Raw genomic sequence first — 20,803 nt, forward strand, 5'->3', positions numbered from 1 at the left:
GTCTAGTAGGGGAGACTCAGAGCGCTTTTGTGAAGGGACGAAAAATATATGATGGGGCTCTTATTGCATGTGAGACAGTGCACTGGTTAAAGAATAGGAAGAAGAAAGCGGCAATTATTAAATTAGACTTCCAGAAGGCTTATGACCGGGTCAAATGAAGCTTTGTGGATATTGAGCTACAGAAGATGGGCTTTGGTAGGAGATGGAGAGCATGGGTGAAGGAGTGTGTTGGTACAGTGTCTATGTCGATCCTGATAAATGGCTTACCATCTAAACTTTTTAAGATGGAGAGAGGCTTGAGACAAGGTGATCCGCTATCTCCATTTCTGTTTGTTCTGGTTGTTGATGTGTTGCATAGGATGGTAGGTGAGGCAGTCAGGAACAAATGTATTACGCCACTGCTGATTGGAAAGGACAATATAGAGTTATCACATCTACAGTTTGCAGATGACACTATATTGTTCTGTCTACCTGAGGAGGAGACCATCAGAAACTATGCCAGGTTGCTAAGGTGCTTTGAGATGATGTCAAGGTTAACTATTATCTTTGATAAATCAATTTTAATCCCAATCAACTGCGAACAGCAGTGGACTTCCAACATGTGCAACTTATTGGGGGTGTAAAGAGGCCAGTCTTCCAGTAAAATATCTTGGCATTTCTTTAGGAGCAAATCCAAGACTAGTCAAGACTTGGAGACTGATAATTGACAAGGTTGAGGAGAAGCTCAGCTTGTGGAAGGCAAAAGTACTCAACAAAGTGGGTAAGCTTGTCCTTATTAAATCTGTGTTAAATAGCTTGCCAGTGTACTACCTGAGTCTGTATAAGATGTCGAAGGCAGTGGTAGAAAAGTTGATATCGCTGCAGAGGAGATTCTTATGGAGCAAGGAGGAAGGTAGGAATGGTGTGGCGCTAGTCAAGTGGGAGATGGTTCAAGCCCCTAAAAAGGTGGGTGGGTAGGGGTGGGTGATGTAGTGATTAGAAACACTGCACTTCTATTCAAGTGGTGGTGGCGGTTTTCAAAAGAGGAGTGTCTATTATGGAAGAAGGTCGTATGCTCTTGTTATGACTTTAACCCCAATGTGATGTTATCGGCTCAGACTCTACCTACTAAAGGGGGTCCATGGAAGGATATCTGCCAGCTGCAGGTCAAGGATAGTAATGTGAGAGATAAGATGATTGCGGGATTATCTATGGAGGTGGGTGACGGAAGGAGGACACGATTCTGGCAAGATGTCTGGCTACAAAGTGGCTCATTAAAGATGAGTTTTTTGAGACTTTTCTCTATTTCAAACCAGAAAGGATCTGTCATAGGGGATTGTGGGTTTTTGGATGGGTTAGAGTGGATTTGGAACTTCCAGTGGAGGCGAGAGTTATACCAATGGGAGTTGGAACTAGTAGATCAATTACATGAAACTTTAAGGCCTATTAAACTAGCACATGATAAGCAGGATAGAATTGTTTGGAAGTATGACAAGGAAGGTATTTTTTCAACTAACTCCTTTGTGCAAGTGATGCAGTCAGAATCCATCCCGAAGGAAATAACCAGCTACAGCTTCACTAGAACTATTTGAAAAGGTTTGGTTCCGCCACGTGTGAAATTGTTTATTTGGTTTACTTTGATAGGGAGAGTGAATACCAAAAAAAGACTGCAGAGACTGGGAATTATTAGACAGGTTGACAACATATGCGTGTTGTGTAAAAAAGATGTTGAATATATTCATCACTTGTTTCTAGGCTATGAGTTTACTTGACAGGTGTGGTGTCAATGGCTATCTGATTTTGGAAGATTATGGACTATCCCGAACTCACTAAAGGAACATTTTGAGAGCTGGACAGGTGTTGCTAACAAGAAGTGAGAGTGCAATAAGTGGCTCATATATTTTTTCTCAGTTATTTGGAACGTTTGGCTAGAGAGGAACCGGCAGATGTTCGATAATACGGAAGGGAGTGCATATGAGGTGTTCCATAAATCTGTAATCAGCTATAGAGAGTGGAGTAGTTTGGATCCCTTTGGTTGTTGATGGTAATACCGGAGATGACACTAGAGAATTTTTCTGTTCTTTGTCTTTACATGTTCTTTTGTTTGTTAGTTTATTATCGCTCCACTGTGTTGTGTTGAGCTCTTTAGTTAAAAAAAAAGGTTTAAAATATGAGTTTAGCCTATATAATAGAATATAAGAATCTATAAAATTGTACGTGTATAGTTGTGCGTGAGTTTGTAATTAAATACCTAAAATTTAAAATTGTCAAATTCATTTGAAAAAAATAAAAACTTCAAATATATTGGTTAAAGAACAAGATAATATTGAACTATTAGGTCACACCCACGAGATTGCTATAACAACTATAGACTCAATTGATCCTAGTTAACTATAAAGGCTTCAACATCCAACAATAATGCAATGTATTTCGCATTATGAAGACTCAAAACACGACAAAAGGAAGGAATAGATATTCAAATTTGTTCTCAAGATTATAAGTATGACTTAATTTAGTTAGTATTTTTTTTTTTATTAATTTAGTCTATGAAACTACACTTTCTTATATAATTCAATTCAATTTCATGAAACTCCACAAAAATTAAATTGAATCAAGAAATGTAATCTCAATGACTAAATTAACTGTTTTGAAAAAATAAGAAACTAAATTAAATCATACTTATAATCACAATACAAAATTGAACTTTACTCTCCCTAACGAACCCACATAAATTAAGGCATTGATTATTATTTATTAATAATTAGATCCTAGAATCTAACTCCATAATTGTGCTAAGGTTCATGGGGCTCATGTATTCAGTGGATCCAGTCATGAATTTGTCTACGATCAATCTATTAGCTTTCTCAGAGGGATGGAAGGGATCCCAAAATGCAAAGAGGTCTCTGTTTGGACACAAGTTTGAAGCTGGTGTGCATAGCCCTATTCCATTGTATGCTCCTTGACCACAACATGCTACTTTTGATGTTACAAATCCTGCACACATTTAATAACGTGTTCAATTAAATAATAGATAAAAAGTGAGTCACTATATATAGGATCAACTATATTAATTGGATATCCATCAAAATTAATTACCAGTATAAAATATATATCGAAATATAAAATACACATTAAAAATAAGTTAAAAATACATATTTATTAAAATTTTGAAAACTGAATTAGTGATTGAACCGATAGAATTAAAAATTCAACCGAATTTTAATCCTGAATTTATCCAAAATTGAATCAGATATAATAAAATAATATATTTATACATAAAATATATTTTTTAAAAAAATAATCTTTTATGTTTTATTATTTTAAAATGGTTGACCGTTAAAAAATAAAACAATCGATTGTTTGACCTATTTTTTATTTTTTTATTCGGTTTGTTACTTTTATTTTAAACCAAAAGAATTTAGTGATTAGTTCTTAATTAATCATACTAATTCTCATTTTTCAATTTGATTTTAAAACACTGATATTCATATACAAATATGCTATGACTAATTTTTATGTGCAGATAGCATTTTTGATATGCCTTACACACCCATTCTATAAACATCTTATTTTTCATTTAATAATGTGGTGAGAATTGAAAAGGAGTATTAAATAAATACTGTATATAGAGATCACATAAAAATAAAAAATTATATCTGTTGTATATGTGAAAAGCCAAAGCCAATAACCATGCATATTAAGTGACTGGCATGCCATTAATTCTGGCTTCAGTGCTTCACTGTACTGAGACACAATGCATGCATGGGTCACTCAATCCTTTCCTTTGATACGTCAACTATACAGATTACAAAGTGGTCCAAATTAAAAGGTCAATTTCTCATGCCAATTTAACCTAATTGTAAAAAATCTCTAGAGTGAAAAGAATTATAAAATAATAAAATAAAAAACTAATTATTATTGAATTTATAATTTTTATCATATATAAATTTTACTATTTTAATTCAAAGATCATTATTAGACTTATTTTATTGTTTTGTTAACTTTTTTACTTTAAAAATGTTTATTGATCCTAATCTAGTTATATATTTGGGAGGGAAACTCTTGGTTTTTATTTATTTTTTGGCCAAATTCTTGTTTAATTTTAGACATGAAAATTATCTTCTTATTTTTTTCACAAGAAATTCTCCCATAAAAATTTCTATGTAAGCTTAGCATGGCAAATGCAATATATGTCAAGTATGTCACTCTTAAATTATTTTGAAAATTTTCATTTTGCCTTTTAATCCTATTTGAACTATTGGAATTTGGATTAAATTATCTAAGACAATTTTGCAAATTAATTAAATTAAATGATCAAGAAGATAAGCAATAAAACCACATGATTGGTTAAGAAACACACACACATACCGTATTCCTGTGGATTATTAACGAAATCCAAGTGCATAGTGAAGGCATTTGCAGAAATAAAAACATTGGATCCAATTTGAGAGTTGAGTTGGTTGATCAATTGGACCAATTGAGGGTTGAACAAGTTAACAGCGGCTTGAAGTTGAACCGCACATTCTCCATTTCTACTGTGAAGGGCCAATTCTGCAGGAACACATCCTAATGGCCCTGTTCCTGTCACCAGAACCCTTCTTGCTCCCAATTCATACAGGCTCTGCACAAATTCATCTATTTCACTCAACATTACAACTTACAATGCAACAACTAAACTTTTTTTTCTCTCTCAATACAATCACAGGTATTCCAACTTAGAAATAATAATCACCTCAGTTAATTTCGTGCTAACTTTTGTAAATAAAAATAATTATCGATAATATTAGAGAGATAATAATTAAAATTATTTTATTAATTTAATATTTATAATTTTATATATAAATATTTAAAATTATATATTTAATATATTTAAAATTATATAATTATTTTAACTGTACTTAATGAATATTTAATAAAATAATTTTAGATTATTTAAACTGATTTTTTATTGTTAAATAATTAACTTGACATCACTTGAGTAATTGAGTTTTTGACTGTTAACTGACTCATTTAAGTTGTCCATTATTCAATGACAATTGACATATTCACGTAGCATGATAATGCATGTGATGTGTCATCAATTATTATAATAATTTAATCTACTATAAAATGTTCTGACCAAGGTTTTAAAAACCGATTTGAATCGACTGGTCAAACTGCAAATCGATGGGAATAACAGTTTAGACAGATGTTAAAACTGAAAATTTGAAAATAAGCATTGGACCATCAAATTGGTTAAAAACTGGTTGATCAAACCGAACTAGAATTCAACGGATTTTTTAAATTTTTGCGAAAACGGCGCCGTTTGAATTAAAGAGCCCTAACCATTACCATTCCTAACTCTATAACGGCTAAACACGCAGCACTTCCTCTCGTCATCCTCGAACTCAAGCTCCTCCTTGCTTTTATAGTCATTGAGCTCATTCTCTCACTTCCGTCTATCTGCCAGCCTGCTCCCATTGTCGTTGCAACTTGGAGCTTCGAAGCCACCATTCGCGACTTCCTTCCCCTCCATCATGCAGCTACCGTTAGAACTTCAAAAGCACCGTCGCCGATCTCGTCAAAAGCACCGTCGCCGATTTCGCCTTTTGCTTCCGTACCGCAGCTCTGTTTCACTATTGCCGGTGCCATCTCTATTCCATTAGTCAGTCCTTCGGTCGTGTCCTTGTCCCCCTCTTATTCTGTTTTGTTCTAGACTTCTAGCTTCTAAGTATTTTTTAAAAAATAATTGTTGAATAATTGTTGTTAGTTAATCTGTGAACTTGTTATTGGGTTGAATAATTGTTCAATAATTGTTGTTAATTAATCTGTGAATTTTGCTGTTGTTATTGAGTTGAATAATTGTTATTAATTAATCTGTGAACATGACTGTTGTTATTGGGTTGAATAATTGTTGAATAATTATTGTTAGTTTTCTGTGAATCTTGTTATCGTTATTGGGTTGAATAATTTTGAATAATCATTTTTAGTTAATCTGTGAACCTTGCTGTGGGTTGTTGTGATATTATAATTGGATTGCTGGTAATTTTTGGGTATATAGATGAGAGTATCAACCAAAAAACGCCTAGGAATAATAATGTAAAGAATAATTTGGCTGGTAAGTTTTTGTTAGGAAGGAAAGACAAAAAATTAAAGAAAGCAAAAGGTGTAATACGATCCAATTGATTATGAAAGTATCAATTTAGTTTACTTTTGGGTGACGGAAGGAGTTGTTGAAAAAGAGCTTGATCTTCCTAGTAATATTGAAGACTTGTTTCTTGAGTATTATAGTTTATTTTCTGATCATTTATTACAATAACTTTAATCTTTAATTTATTAATAATGTGTTATATATTTTGTTAGACGATATTGATGCTGATTTAGAACAAAGTGATGGTGGTGGTGGTGATAGTGGTGGTAGTAGTAGTACATTTTATGCTGCACCACTTGATTTTTCTGGTCCAAATAGTAAAAATGAATGTGATGATCTCAAAGAAGCAAATCCGCAGAAAGTTATAGCGGATTTTGATGATTGATGACAAACTTGGATATTGACATTTATGTTTGACTGATTGTTTTTATTATTTGACTCTTGAGTTTGTACTTGAATGAGATCATAACATTGTGGTTTATGTAATACTTTTAATTTAGATGATATTTTAAAGTTTATATTAGACTATAATTATGTTTTAGTGTGTTTATTTATATTTTATTTATTATTTTATTATAAAATAGTTTTTTTGATTGAACCACAATCAAACCGATTGAACCAATAAATAAGTAATTAAAACGGTTCAATAATCGGTTCGATTTTCAAAATATTGGTTCTGACTAAAAGAAATATTAAATATTTTTTTGTCAGTTATTTATTTTCAAAATTAAAACAAGAGACTAGTTTTTAAGGGTGGCAAGCGGGTGGGGTTAGCCTGTCACCAAAAGCCTATCGACTAGCTTGCTTTGTCTCGTCTAGTGAGGCGATCCTAAATCTTTATCTCGTTCCACCTAACGGTGAATTGGTGGGTTAGCAGACTAATCCTACTTATTTTTTTCACTTTTTTTAATTACTAAATCATTAAATATTAAAAAAATACAATTTTACGAACATTTTAATATACTTATAATTTCTAAATTTATATAATTCTAAATTTCTTATAAATTTAATCTTTAGCCAAATGTTTTTAACAAAATAATCGAGCATTGTTTAAATTAAAATAAACATGATCTAAAATATTTAATTAAACATCATTTAATTTTCTAATCAATGAAACATTATTCAAGTTATAACTTAAGTAAAATAAACAAATATTTCAAATACAAACTTTGTGAGTAGAGTTAGGAGTGAGTGAAGAAGCTTATGAGAGAATTGTGTTTATGGATAGAATTATTTATTCTAGGTTGGGTAGTTGGATTTATGAATTTGGGTCATTTTTGTTTTAGGCCTTAGAGAAAAAATAAAATGGTGGATCCGTTAGTCTAGCCCGTCCTACTCCATCAAAATTCATCAAAATTCGTGAATTAAATGGTGCAAGTTAGACGAAATTTTTTTTTTTTGACAAAATCAAAAATTTAATTTAACCCATTCTTTTGACTAGTTAAACAAGTCGATCAAGTAGATTTCAGTCCATTTATCATTCTTACTAATCTTTAATTAAAGACTTGAAGTATATACACTAATTAAAGATATTTAGTTAGTTAAATAAATAAAGACTAGGCACTAGTTAGTACATTATTAATTATTAGTTAGTTGCTCTGTCAATACAACATCTGTAATACTTTAATTTCTTTGTTCTACGAATGTGTATATATTAACCAACTATGTTACGTATATAAAATATATATTGAAATAAATTAAAAATATATATATATTTCATATACAAATTTTGAAATATATGATATATTTTATATGTATATATGAATCTTACTAGCTTATCATTTAAAGACACATTTTAAAATACTATAAAAATAAATATTTTACTACAAGTTATTAAAAATAAAAAACTTCTTATAATATTTTTAATATATTGAATATATAAAAAATTTAAATTTTTTATTATTATACTCTTAAAATATATTTTTAAAGTGTAAATTAACTAAATTATATGTATATATAAAGAAAGAAAAATGATAATATCATTCCTATTTTGATAATGTCATTTTTTTATAAATACATACAAATATATTAGGTAAAAAAATTGAGTGAGAAGAGACATCAAAATTATATATATATATATATATATATATATATATATATATATGAGAATTTTTTGGTGACCAAGTAGTAGTAATTAAGGATGGCCAAAGATTGACCTACAAATAAGAGGTTGACATGTGGAATGGTTGATTATAATAAGAATTATTTTAAAGATATACTTTTGTGAATTACATTAATATAAGCGAGCCATAATTTTCACAAATTTTCAAAAAAAAAATTTGTGAGCCTTCGACAATGTAGATAAAAAAAATGGGAAAAGCTAAATTATAAGAAAAAAAAATATAAATACACCAAAAAAAGGAGATAAACAAAAAAGTTGTGCAGTTAATAAAAATGAGAAACCAAATATAAAAAAATAAAAAACTCTGCAGTTAATAAAAATAAATAAACCAAGTATACACATATAATGGCCACTTTTTGTGCAAGTTTTGAATTATTTTTGTCGTATACATTTATTTAAAAAATAATCAATCAAAAAATAAAATTAAAAAATAAAATATACTCAATTATAAATTTTAATTATAAAAAATTAATTAAGAAATATAACTAATATATAATGGAAACCAAATTATCAATATAAATATTTGAATAGAAAAAAATAAATTTAAAATTTCATAATACGACAAATTTTGATTTTAAGTTTTCAGCTTAGTTCTTTTTTATATTATTCATTTAAAGAAAGAATCAATAATTATTAATATATATAATAAAAAAATTAAAAAAAAATCAAAATATAATGCAATTAAATGAGGTTTTACTCAATTTGTTAGTTTGGAATTCAATTACGAAAATTTAAAATAACTAAAAATAATAAGATTTTTTTATAAACTTTAAATTTATGTCGTAGTTTCTTATTTTTTTATTTTTTTTACTTGGTTTCTCATTTTTATTAATTGTACAGCATTTTTGTTTATCTCTTTTTTTTATGTATTTATATTTTTCTTTTTTTTCTTATAATTTAACTTTTCCCATTTTTTTGTCTACATTGTCGAAGACCCACAAAAATTTTTTTTAAAATTTGTGAAAATTATGGCTAGCTTACATTAATGTAATTCACAAAAGCATACGTTTAAAATGATTCTTATTATAATCAACCATTCCACATGTCAACATCTTATTTGTAGGTCAATCTTTAGCCATCATTAGCCACTACTATCTTGGTCACCAGAGAACTTCCCATATATATATATATATATATATATATATATATATATATATATATATATATATATATATATATATATACTCAACTCCCTTTTTCTATTTTACATGTGATATCAAGGTCATAACATTATTTCACCATAAGTTCAACTACCTTCTCTTGTTGCCCTTCTTTGAGGTATTGGAACTCATTTTCTCACCTTTTTCTTTCATTTTCTGTCGTCCCATATATAGCCAACACACTTCTACACATAAATACTACCTACTATATGGGGGTGGGGTTGGGGGGGACACATTTCTATGTTAGTATATATTCAAGCATCACAAAATTCATTGGCTTATGAAACTTGCACACTTCTTTAAGTAATTTCTGCATTGACCAACCTTGAATGTTACAGCACACAGCAATATAATAGCAAGTGCCTTAAATTCAAGTACGTATAAAGAAGAAAGAGAGTATTGATTCTGATGAACGTACAATACGGCTTACTCAGTATCGTAATTAGGAGATGAATATTGACGATGGAATTCATGTGAATTTTAATATTAATCGGCCCAATGACCGCTGGTTTCAACAACCATTTCTGTCCCGTTATAACTCCCATCCATTGCCTTATAAAGCCTACATCTCTATCATATTAATTACTTACAACAAAAAATATTTGCCTTAATTATAAAAAAAAAAACAAAAAAAACAAAAAAATATTTGCCTTTTTATGGAATTGTTGTGCTACATATATACTCTACTTGTGTATTTTTTGAATTATACGTACGGATTCTAGTGTAATATTTGTTTAGATTTTGGACATCCAATAAATGATGCTATATAAATCTGAAATGATAATTTTATTAGACAAATAAATTATTAACAAATTTATTATAAAATAATTACATTTTTAAAAAATATCATTTTAAAACAATAAATTATTTTTCAGAGATCAATTCAGATATTTTACTCGAGCTAGATAGATAGATAGATAGAAGGAGAAGCAAGCATACCTCAAGAATTTTGCGATACTCAGAAATGAGGAAGACAACGTAATCAGGAAGAGCAAATTCTCGAGATCTTGCAGAGAAAGGAACCAAGTAATAGTTGTTCACAAAATCATTGCCCCCTAATGTTATAAGCACCAATGCTTGGTTCACTAAATTTTCAGTTTCTTGCTCTCCAATTAGTGCTGCCACCCTTCTTTGATACTGCTTAAAGTACTCTAATTGCTCTCTAATTCGTATTATGTTTATCTGTAATACACAAATTCAAAATCAACTAAAAATCTTCTAAAATGACCATTTTTGCAGAAAAAAATGGGGAAATTAAAGATGACCAATTGACCACCAAATGGGGGTTTAGTTAGATATAGGAACTAGTTCTTGAACTTAATTAATTCAGCTATATATCAGTACTGAATAGTGAATACTGATCAATTCATGGTACATTGGTATTTGGTACTATAGCAGTCATAATTTGAGAGGAAAAGAAAAAGAAATATTTTATTACTATTAACTTTGTCTGCAACCTTTCTATTTATGGCACAATATCTACTCATTGAAATTTGTAACACTTGCACAGTATCAAATTCTGGGTTATATATATATATATATATATATATATATATATATATATATATCATGGGAGAATATGTAGAAATATTAGCAGTCAACAATTTAAAATAGAAAAAAATGATTAGTATTGATTTAAATATAAGATAAATGTTAGAGACAAATATTAATCACCCAACATTTTTCATATACATATAATATATATATATATATATATATATATATATATATATATTGAGTATAGCTACTAATACATATTAAAATAATACATATTAAAATTATTTTTATAAAAAACTTTTCTAGATTAATAATATAAAAGGGCTATTTATCAGTAAAATCATATATATGTATCAAGTATCATGATTCATAATAAATAATTGTAAGCACTAAAAAATATTGTAGAGTAGTACTTACAAACTGGATTCCAGTGTCATTGAGAATTCCTATCCCAGCAGAAGCAAAGTTGGCACCAATAAGTAACCTCTCTCCATCAAGCTCCGGACTCAAATATGGCAATGTGGGTTCAGACCCTATTTTCTCACCTGCATACATTTATGCATAAAAAACTTATACCCTGTTAAAATGTTTCAAAACAAAACAAGAACTGAAAGTACCTAGTTTAAGCTATCTAGTAATTAAACTTCAAAATTTAAAATAAATCTGTTGTTAGAAATATAATTATTAATGTTGTCTTTTTTCATCAACTTAAATTTTTGAGATGAGTAGTTTTATGACACCTGTAAAATCTTATAAGTTGATTCAAAAGTTAGACAATTCTGATAAAATAGGAGTGGTACTTAGTGGCTATTTTTCTTTTTCCCAAAATACTCTTCTTCATATATTAAAATAGCATAAAAGATTTGTTTAGTAATATAAAAATAATATGAGAACGTAACTGATAAGATCAGGCATGTTGAGGCCATTGGAGAAACGACCAGAGGCTCTATGAGAAGGAGAGTCAATGCCATAAGGGTATGAGTCAGCACGAGCTGTGGTTGCTAAGAAGTTGTTGTTGCCATTGTCAACAAGCGAATCCCCGAAAACGAAGAACGCTCTTGCTGCTTCAGCTTGTGGAGTATGAACAATGCTCCAATGTATCAAAACAGAACAAATAATCAATACCAACATAGATGATGAAGATGAAGAAGAAGAAGAAGAAACAACATTGTTCCTTTTTGTTATTGTGTTGTGTTCTTCCATTGGAGATGTAGGAGTGTGTTTATGTGTTTACAAGAATAATAATAATAATGATATTGATGAATAAAAATGTTGATCGTCCCCTTACCAAATATTCTGCGTCTGAATGAGAAAGTTAAGGTACTATATATACGTGAGTGCTCATCAACTATTGCAATCTTGTTTGTTTGGCGGGGTGTTTAATTTATTGCTCATCAACTATTGTATTTTTTTTTGCAGTGTCACGAAATAATTGATTGACGGATTTATGATTATAATTAATTAATGGGTTAATCAGTAAAAATATTTTCGAATTATTTAAATGTGACAAAAATATATCCAAATTTTATTATTAGAAAAAATATTTTTAAATAATTTAAAAACGCGTAAAAATGTTCAATAGTAAATATATATTTTTAAAAAATGATTTAGAGATTGAATTTTGATGTAATTTTTTGTAAGCATAATTAAAAAAAGAAGATATTATTATTTTTAAAATTTGGTGCTTTTTGTTAAGTATATATTTTTTTATTTTTTTAAAAGTATTATTAATTGTTAACAAAAAAATATATACTTAACGAAAAATTACCAAATTTTAAGGATAATAATATCTTATTTTTATAATCATGCTTGAAAAAAATGGTATCAAAATTCAATTTCTAATGTATTTTTTGAGAAATACATATTTAATGTTAAGTATTATTATTCTTAAATTTGGTAATTTTTTGTTAAGTATATATTGCTTTTGTGATTTTTTAAAAGTATTATTGGTTGTTAACAAAAAAATTATAAAAAATATATATACTTAACAAAAAATCACCACATTTTAAGTATAATAATATTTTATTTTTATAATCATCCTTACAAAAAATTGCATCAAAATTCAATCTCTAAGATATTTTTTGAAAATATATATTTACTGTTGGATATTTTTGTTATGTTTTTAAATTATTTAAAGGTATTTTTGTCAATAATAAAATTTAAGTATATTTTTGTCAGCATTTAAATAATTCAAGAACATTTTTAGTAATTGACTCTTAGTTAATTAATCATTTTATGACACATAGTATTAATTTATGATATCATTATGTCATATGACAATTAGCATAATATGTAGTGATGAATCTAAAAATTTTGACCGGAACAAAATAAATTTAAAATAATTCTATACATTTAAGTCTTTTTATAAATTAAGTCTAATTATATTAAATAATAAGATTTAAAATAATGTTAGTTATAATTAATTTTTATTATATTAAACCACTTAGTTGAATTTAAATAACAAAAAAAAATTAGATATATAATATTATTTATAAATTTAATAATATAATATATTTGAATAAATATTATTGTTATATATTATTAACAAATTTTTCAAAATGCAATGGGACACTTGTCCATGTTCTGCATAGATTCATTTTGGGTGACACATTATCATTTATCGAAAAGAGAGACTGATTTGATTTTTAGTTATATGTTTTATGAATTATTATGGTTAACAAAAATTTTGAGGGGCTAATTTAAAAATTAAACTAATTTTTTTAAAGATAAATTTGAGTATTAACCTTATATAAATGAGTAATAAAATTTTACATTTAAGTCATAACCTTAATTAAGTCTAACCAAATATTTTAAATTTATGCGTCTACTGTCATTTTTTCTTCTTTTTTTTGTTATCTTTTTTTTTCGTTATCATCATCATCAACACCACTACCATCTTATCCTCTTTCTTTTCTCATTTGAATTTCTTTTTCTACTTTCTTTTTCTTCTCGTTCTCTATCATCATCATTATTCATTATCATCTTCTTATACATATCGTCGTTATTGTTATTGTTGAATTTTTGCCATGTTGATGATGTTATCTAATCTAAAATTGATTTTCGGTGTATTTTTGTTCATGATTCAGTCTTGTTTGTGTGATCGTATATTTTCGAACTGAGTTAATTGTGTCGCAATTATTATATAATTTCGGTTCATTTCTGAGTGAATTAAGGTGCATTTGGACTCGTTGTCCTACACAATTCAAAACTCTTTCTCCTCATCTTCTACTGCTTTTTCTTCTTCTTTTTCATTTTTCTTCTTCATCTTCACTTTCTTATTTTATTTTCTCAAAAAATTTTTTTATTTACTCTGATCTATTGAGAAGAATAAAATAAAAAAAAGAGAAAAAAATATCAAACAAAAAAGAAGAAGAAACATAATAATGACGTTGTCTAATCCAAAATTGATTTTGGATGTGTTTTTGTTCATGATCCAATCTTATTTGTGTGCTTGTTTTCGAGCTGAGTTTATGTGTTACAATCATTATGGTAAATTTCGATACATTTCTCAGTTAATTGTGTCGCAATTGTTATGTAATTCGGTTTATTTTTTAGTTAACTGTATTACAATAATTATATAATTTCGGTTTATTTATAAGTGAATTAATGTGCATTTGAACTCGTTGTCATGCACAATTCAAAATTTTCTCTTCACCTTCTACTGTAATAATAACAGCAATAAAAGAATGATGACAAGAAGAAAACATGTGAAGGAGGAGGAGAAGGAGGAAGAAGAGGAAAAATGCGAAGAAAAAGAAGATAGTGATGACGATGATAATGTAATGCGTGAATGTAAATGACTTGGTTAAAAGAATAGTGTGTGCACTTGTATTTATGCTCTTTTTAATGAGAGTCGTTTTTGTTAATATTAAATCTATTTAGTTAAACTTTGATAACAATATTATTTAGATGTGTAGCAAATTTGATAAATTAGCAGAGCAAAATCTTTTTACAAACAGACCAAATTCTTAAGAGCTAAAAGATTGACCATCGATAATAAAAAATCTCCTAAGATTACCTATCTAACACGAAAATGCTAAAGGATATACTAACGTAATGAAAACTTTGAATTATATACTAATGTATTAATAATTTAATGATCTTATCAATTTTATTTTGATAATATGTTAAAATTAAATTCTATATAACTAAAAATAGGCTAATATATAAATATTAGAAATTAAATTTAATCTAGTCCAGCTTCAAATTTTAGTTTAAAATATTCTTATCGTGCACTTTAAAAACTATATATCATGACTCTAAACAACAACAACCACAACAATAATAATAAATCCTTTGATATGAAACGAACATTTAAAAAATAAAAATAAATATAAATAAATAAAGGACCTACTAGCTGCTAGGGATTCATAGTGATTCCACACTCTCAACAAAATAGTGATTAACATTACTGTGTTTTAAATGTTACATGGCCCACGGCTAGCTGTTCATTTACCATCCTGATGTCTAATACTTGCTCGTCTATGCTGTCACATAGACACCATAGTTATTATTTTTCTACTTTGCTGTATGTCAAGAATTTACTCAAGCAAGTACTAATGCCCCACATGGTGGTTCAAGCTATTACTTGCTTTGTAATTAGAGATAGGGACGAATTCACCTCACAAAGTTTGAATGATGCATTGAAGTGGATCATTAACTATATGGGGACAAACCCTGCCAAGATCGTATACAAGCATATGATATACCTTTTTTTTGGCTTCACGACTTGAGTAACCATGCCCATGACGAAGATCGAACTTTGGACATTCAATATTTGGTTAACGAATGATAAACCACCATGTTGAACCACACTTTGGTACTAATACTAATTCTTTTTTGGTTCAAAGGAAGAATTAAAATATACCCAAAGTAAGTACGAGGTCAGTTCTACTATATATATATATATATATATATATATAGGGTTTATAGGTAAATTTTATAGGTAAATTTTATTCGACTCTCTCTAAAATAAAGAATAAATTATTCTCTTTTAATATGTTTAATAATTATTAGATGAAATAAATTAACTTATCACAGTTAATGTTAACTCTTAATTTAATCTAAGTTATGATAATTTAACTAACTAATTAACTAAAGTATAATTCTTTTTGTAATTTATAAAAATTACTAGAAAAAATACATTTTGTAATTTTAACCATATAATAAAAAATTCTTTAAAAAAATAAAAAGAATAAATAAATTTTTTGGTGACTCTTTACTACACTTTTTACATCAGATGATTTATCGTTCAATGTTATTAACTAACTTTTTTTATATGTTCATATCTATCAATTCTTTGTACTCACTTTTTCACTAAACTCCCCGAGACACGGGATCCCTGCGGGGACTGTCTCGAATAGGATCCGACTGTGGGGAATTTTTTTTGCAGAGATGGGGATGGGGGACAAAATTTTTTCGAGGCAAGCGCGGGGATCTCCGCCCCGTCCCTGCTATTTCCCGAAATTTATAAATTTACTGAATTATCCTTAATAGTTTATTTCTCATATATGTTTTTTAATCATTTCTCACACATACACACACACACATATATATATATATATATATAGAAACCCAAAACTCATAATCTTCATTTACATAACCCTTCTTCAATTAAGAGATTCCTAACGCTGTTCATACTCCATCCAACCTCTCTGCAGCCACCCCCTCGCCACTCTCCCTTCTCACCGTATCGACACACCTCCCGTGCCATCACCCTCACCGCATCGTGCTTTCTATTTGCGGCGTTCCTTTTCGTAACTCTGTCATCATGTCCATTCTCCTCTCTGATGCCGCATCTCTCACCTCGTTCACTGCTTTGTCCTTTGGCTCATCGTTGCATCCCCCTATTGCGTCATTTTGAAAGAAGTCACCATCGTGTCATTTAGATTTTTTGTATAAAATCTTGCTGTTTTTGTATATGATGAATACTTGCAACTCTAATCATATAAAAATTAATAATTAGTTAGAACTATCAGATTAATGGGGAATGGAGTCCCCGCGGGGAATGGAGCCCCGTAGAGAATGAGGAGAGAGAGCAATATTCCCCCACGGCGGGGAATGGGGACGGGGATGGGGAGCAAATCTGAGGACATGGATGGGGAGTAGGGAGGCATCCCCCATCCCAGCCCTGCCCCGTTGACATCCCTAAGCACCTACCATATATACAAGGAGAAAGTTGATCACTATCATCTCCTTTTCCTTTCTTTAACCCCTTTGATTTTCATGTAGTATTATATATGTACCAGTGTTTTAAGATAGCGGCCATGGCTGTATGGCGTGGCAGGATTTGGCCTCACCGCCATACATAGGCCACTGCAACGTGGTTTTCACGGCGGGGCAAAAGGTGGCCGCAATTGCAGGGGCGCCATGACGGACCGCCGTGAAAATGGTGAAAATGGTGAAAATGGCGGGTTTTTTTTCGGATTTTTCAAAAAAATCCGAGGATAATTGGGTAAATTAGCAAAACCCTAAATGATACATGTAACCTAGTTCAACCGCTGCAATTCAAAAACGACTCTTCCTTTCTGAACGTCCAAAACGGCTCTCTATTTCTATTCTCTTTCTCTCTTCTCTTTGCCTCCCGTCGCCGCCGATTTTCACCACTTCCTGTTGCCATTCATCACCGCCCGTCGCCATCGCCTGTCGCCGTTCATCACCACCGCTCATCACCACAGTTTTTTCTTTTTCTGGTTCGTAGAAGTTACAGTACATACATTCCTTTTTTTCATTCAGTTCACTCCACTATCTCCTTCTCTTCCCTCATAAACCTCTCTTCCTCCAATTTTTTTTCTTTCAATTTAGTTCACCATGTCAACTTCTAGACCAGCCCATAATTCTGATGCCCCTGCCCCTGCCCCTGCCTCTGCCTCTGTTGGCCATGCTGCTGGAACTGCTGCTCGTCCTGCAGCTGCTGTCCGTGCCAGTAGAATTGATATAGGGTGAAAATATGTTAGTGTTGTGGAAGAAGAAAATATCAATGACACCATATGTAATTTTTGTGAAAAAAATTATGAGAGGAGGAATTACACGGGCAAAGGAGCACTTAATGATTAAGCCTGAGATTGTTGCTGGATGTAAAATGGTCTCAAAGGATGTTATTACTGGATTATGGGAGTTTTACAATTAGAAAAAAATAGAGGAAGACAAAGTTCTACACCGGCAAACACCAAGGAACATAGTGTCAATGCTAGGGAGCTTGATTTAGATGGTTTGGATTGTCAGAGAAAGATGCTCAAGGAATTAATAAAATTTCAAATCCAACTCTAATAGCAGCAGCTAGAGGGGGTGTAAGTTCTATGAGAGGTCCAATGGATTTGTTTGTGAAAAGACCCAAAACTGCCATTGCAAGAAACAAAAAAGGAGAAATTGAGGCAACAGAATATCAATGAAGCATGTAATAAGGAAGAGGTTCGTAGAGTTCATCGATACATAGCCCGGTGGTTCTACCAAGCTGGGATTCCATTGAATCTAGTGATGTTAAAGAGTTTTCAAGAAATATTGTGGACTGTTGGAAACTTTGGTCCTAATTTACCTGCTCCCACTTATCATGCTCTAAGGGTTCCATTCCTTAATGAGGAGTTAGAATACACCAAAGACTTGTTGAAGGGTCATAAGGAACAATGAAAAAAGTATGGCCGCTCTATTATGTCAAATGCTTGGATGGATAAAAGACAACGGAGCATTATCAATTTTTTTGTAAACTCTCCTGCTGGGACAATATTTTTGAAGTCTATTGATGCCTCTGATTATGTGAAGACGGGTGAAAAAATGTTTGAGCTTCTTGATGGTATTGTTGAGGAAATTGGGGAGCAAAACGTTGTTCAGATTGTAACTGACAACGGGAGCTATTATGTTCTAGCCGGTAAGTTGCTAATGGAGAAAAGACCGAATTTATTTTGGACCCCATGTGCTGCCCATTGTTTAGATTTGATGCTTGAAGACATTGGGAAGATACCATTAATCCAAAAAACCATAAAAAGTGCCATTTCTTTGGTTAGCTTCACTTATAGCCACTCTAGCACTTTATCCATGTTGAGACACTTCACAAATGGCAAGGAATTGGTGAGGCATGCAGTCGCCCAATTTTTCACTTCATTTCTCTCTTTGGAAAGGCTTTATGAGGAGAAAGAAAATCTAAGAAGAATATTCACTTCGGACAAGTGAGTAAGGAATAAGTTGTCAAGGAAGGCAAAGGAGAGGGAGGCAACAACGATTGTTATTAGGCCCTCCTTTTGGAATCATGTCAAGTACACTCTTAAGATTATGGGTCCTCTTATTCAGGTGCTTAGACTTGTTGATGGGGAGAAGAAGCCACCAATGGATTATATATATGAAGCAATAGAGAAGGCAAAGGAATGTATCATGAAAATATTTTTAATGATGGGAACAAATATTCTGAAGTTTTTAAAATCATTGACAACAAATGGAATTACTAACTTCATCGTCTGTTGCATGCAGCTGGTCATTTTCTGAATTCGGAGTTGTTTTATGATAATCATTGCATTAAGTTGGATTTAGAAGTTACAAAGGGGTGGTTTAAATGTATCACTAGATTGGTGCCAAGTATAGCAGTGCAAGAGAAGATATTGAATGAGCAAGCACTATATAAGGCCCGACAAGATTAATTCTCCAATGCATTATTAACTTGGTTAGAGTGTTAATTAAATTCTTAAGACATTTATTTTAATTTCATAGCATTTTGGTGGCGGACATACGGGCATGAAACTCCAAACATGCGAGACCTTGCTATCAAAATTTTGAGCTTGACTTGTAGTGCTTCAGGATGTGAGCACAATTGGAGAATTTTTGAGCATGTAAAATATCACTTAAACTCGTTACAATTTAGAAGTAATAAACTTCCAAACTCCATAGCTACTTAGATTATATTTAATGCTTTTGCAAATTCATACCAAAAAAAGAAATAGGCTTGATCATGAAAGGATGAAAAGTTTGGTATTTATAAAATATAACCAACAGCTTATCGAAAGGTACAACCTTAAAGATGAAGTTGACCCTATTATACTCAATGACATTGATGAGTGTAATGAGTGACTTGTTGGAGAACTTGGGACTACCACCTTTCAAAGTGATGATAATGTGAAAGATGATACTGATTTGGTTCATGAAGGTGACAACACTTTGAGTTGGAACCTTGTGTTTGAAGCAATGGAGGGACATGAGCTTACGGCAAATACTAGGAGAAGACAACAAAATAGAAAAAGGAAAGAACCTACAGCTCCAAATGGTGGACCAAGTGGTTTTAAGGCCTCCAAAAAAGGAAAGGCAACAATTGTGGAAGAGGAAGAACCAGAATTTGAAGATTCAGAAGATTCCGAAAATGAAGAAGAGGAGATTCAATTTAATGATACTGAATCAGATGATGATGAGGGGGCAGAGGGGCACGATAATAATCGTGTTAATTTGGATGAAGTTGATGAGAGCTAGAATTTAGATGGTTTATTTTATCATTTGTTAGTTTAAAGACATGATGAGACAATAGCTTTGGTCTTTCTTTTAAGTTTTTAGTTTTTATGTTCTATGTCTTATGTTTATTTGATTATTTCCTATATTTACTATTATATTTGCGGCATTAATTGGATGTTTTATAACTAGAAAAATAATTATATATATTAGATTTTATAGTTTATTATATTTGCAATTTTTCTACATGTTTTTTTTGTACACATGCATTTTTTAGGTAATCCGCCATTTTTCACAACGTCATCCGCCATTATTTTATGGCGGATTTTTGACTCACCACCATGAGCTGCCATCCGGAATAAAAAACTATGATATGTACATGTAATCCTTCCCCTCTCTCTCTATTTTTTTTTTTTTGTTGTCCACGATATTTTCCAATCCAATAGATTAAGGACTAATTCGTTGCAAATCTAAATTTTATTTAAGAGTCTG

The 20,803-nt window shown here is 30.4% G+C and overlaps 1 protein-coding gene across 1 annotated transcript; it reads right to left on the reverse strand.

The window, feature by feature from the left end:
* Positions 1–2,740: 2,740 nt before the first annotated feature.
* On the reverse strand, positions 2,741–20,014 carry LOC130963235 (GDSL esterase/lipase At5g33370-like). Its single transcript, XM_057889369.1, has 6 exons — positions 19,966–20,014; positions 11,788–11,958; positions 11,306–11,433; positions 10,331–10,573; positions 4,348–4,600; positions 2,741–2,973 (listed from the first exon to the last, which is right to left on the reverse strand). The coding sequence occupies exons 1-6, from the start codon at positions 20,012–20,014 to the stop codon at positions 2,741–2,743; spliced, it is 1,077 nt and encodes a 358-aa protein (XP_057745352.1).
* Between the last annotated feature and the right edge of the window lie 789 nt (positions 20,015–20,803).

Source organism: Arachis stenosperma, chromosome 2 (assembly GCF_014773155.1).
Source record: "Arachis stenosperma cultivar V10309 chromosome 2, arast.V10309.gnm1.PFL2, whole genome shotgun sequence".
NCBI classification, from domain to species: Eukaryota; Viridiplantae; Streptophyta; class Magnoliopsida; order Fabales; family Fabaceae; genus Arachis; species Arachis stenosperma.

Coding starts and splice junctions, on each gene's coding strand:
- LOC130963235 (XM_057889369.1), bottom strand. CDS start 20,014: ATGAACCAAATCAGTATCATCTTTCACATTATCATCACTTTGAAAGGT. Junction 10,574..11,305: donor ATGACACTGGAATCCAGTTT/GTAAGTACTACT, acceptor TGTGTATTACAG/ATAAACATAATACGAATTAG. Junction 4,601..10,330: donor AGTATCGCAAAATTCTTGAG/GTATGCTTGCTT, acceptor GAATTTGTGCAG/AGCCTGTATGAATTGGGAGC.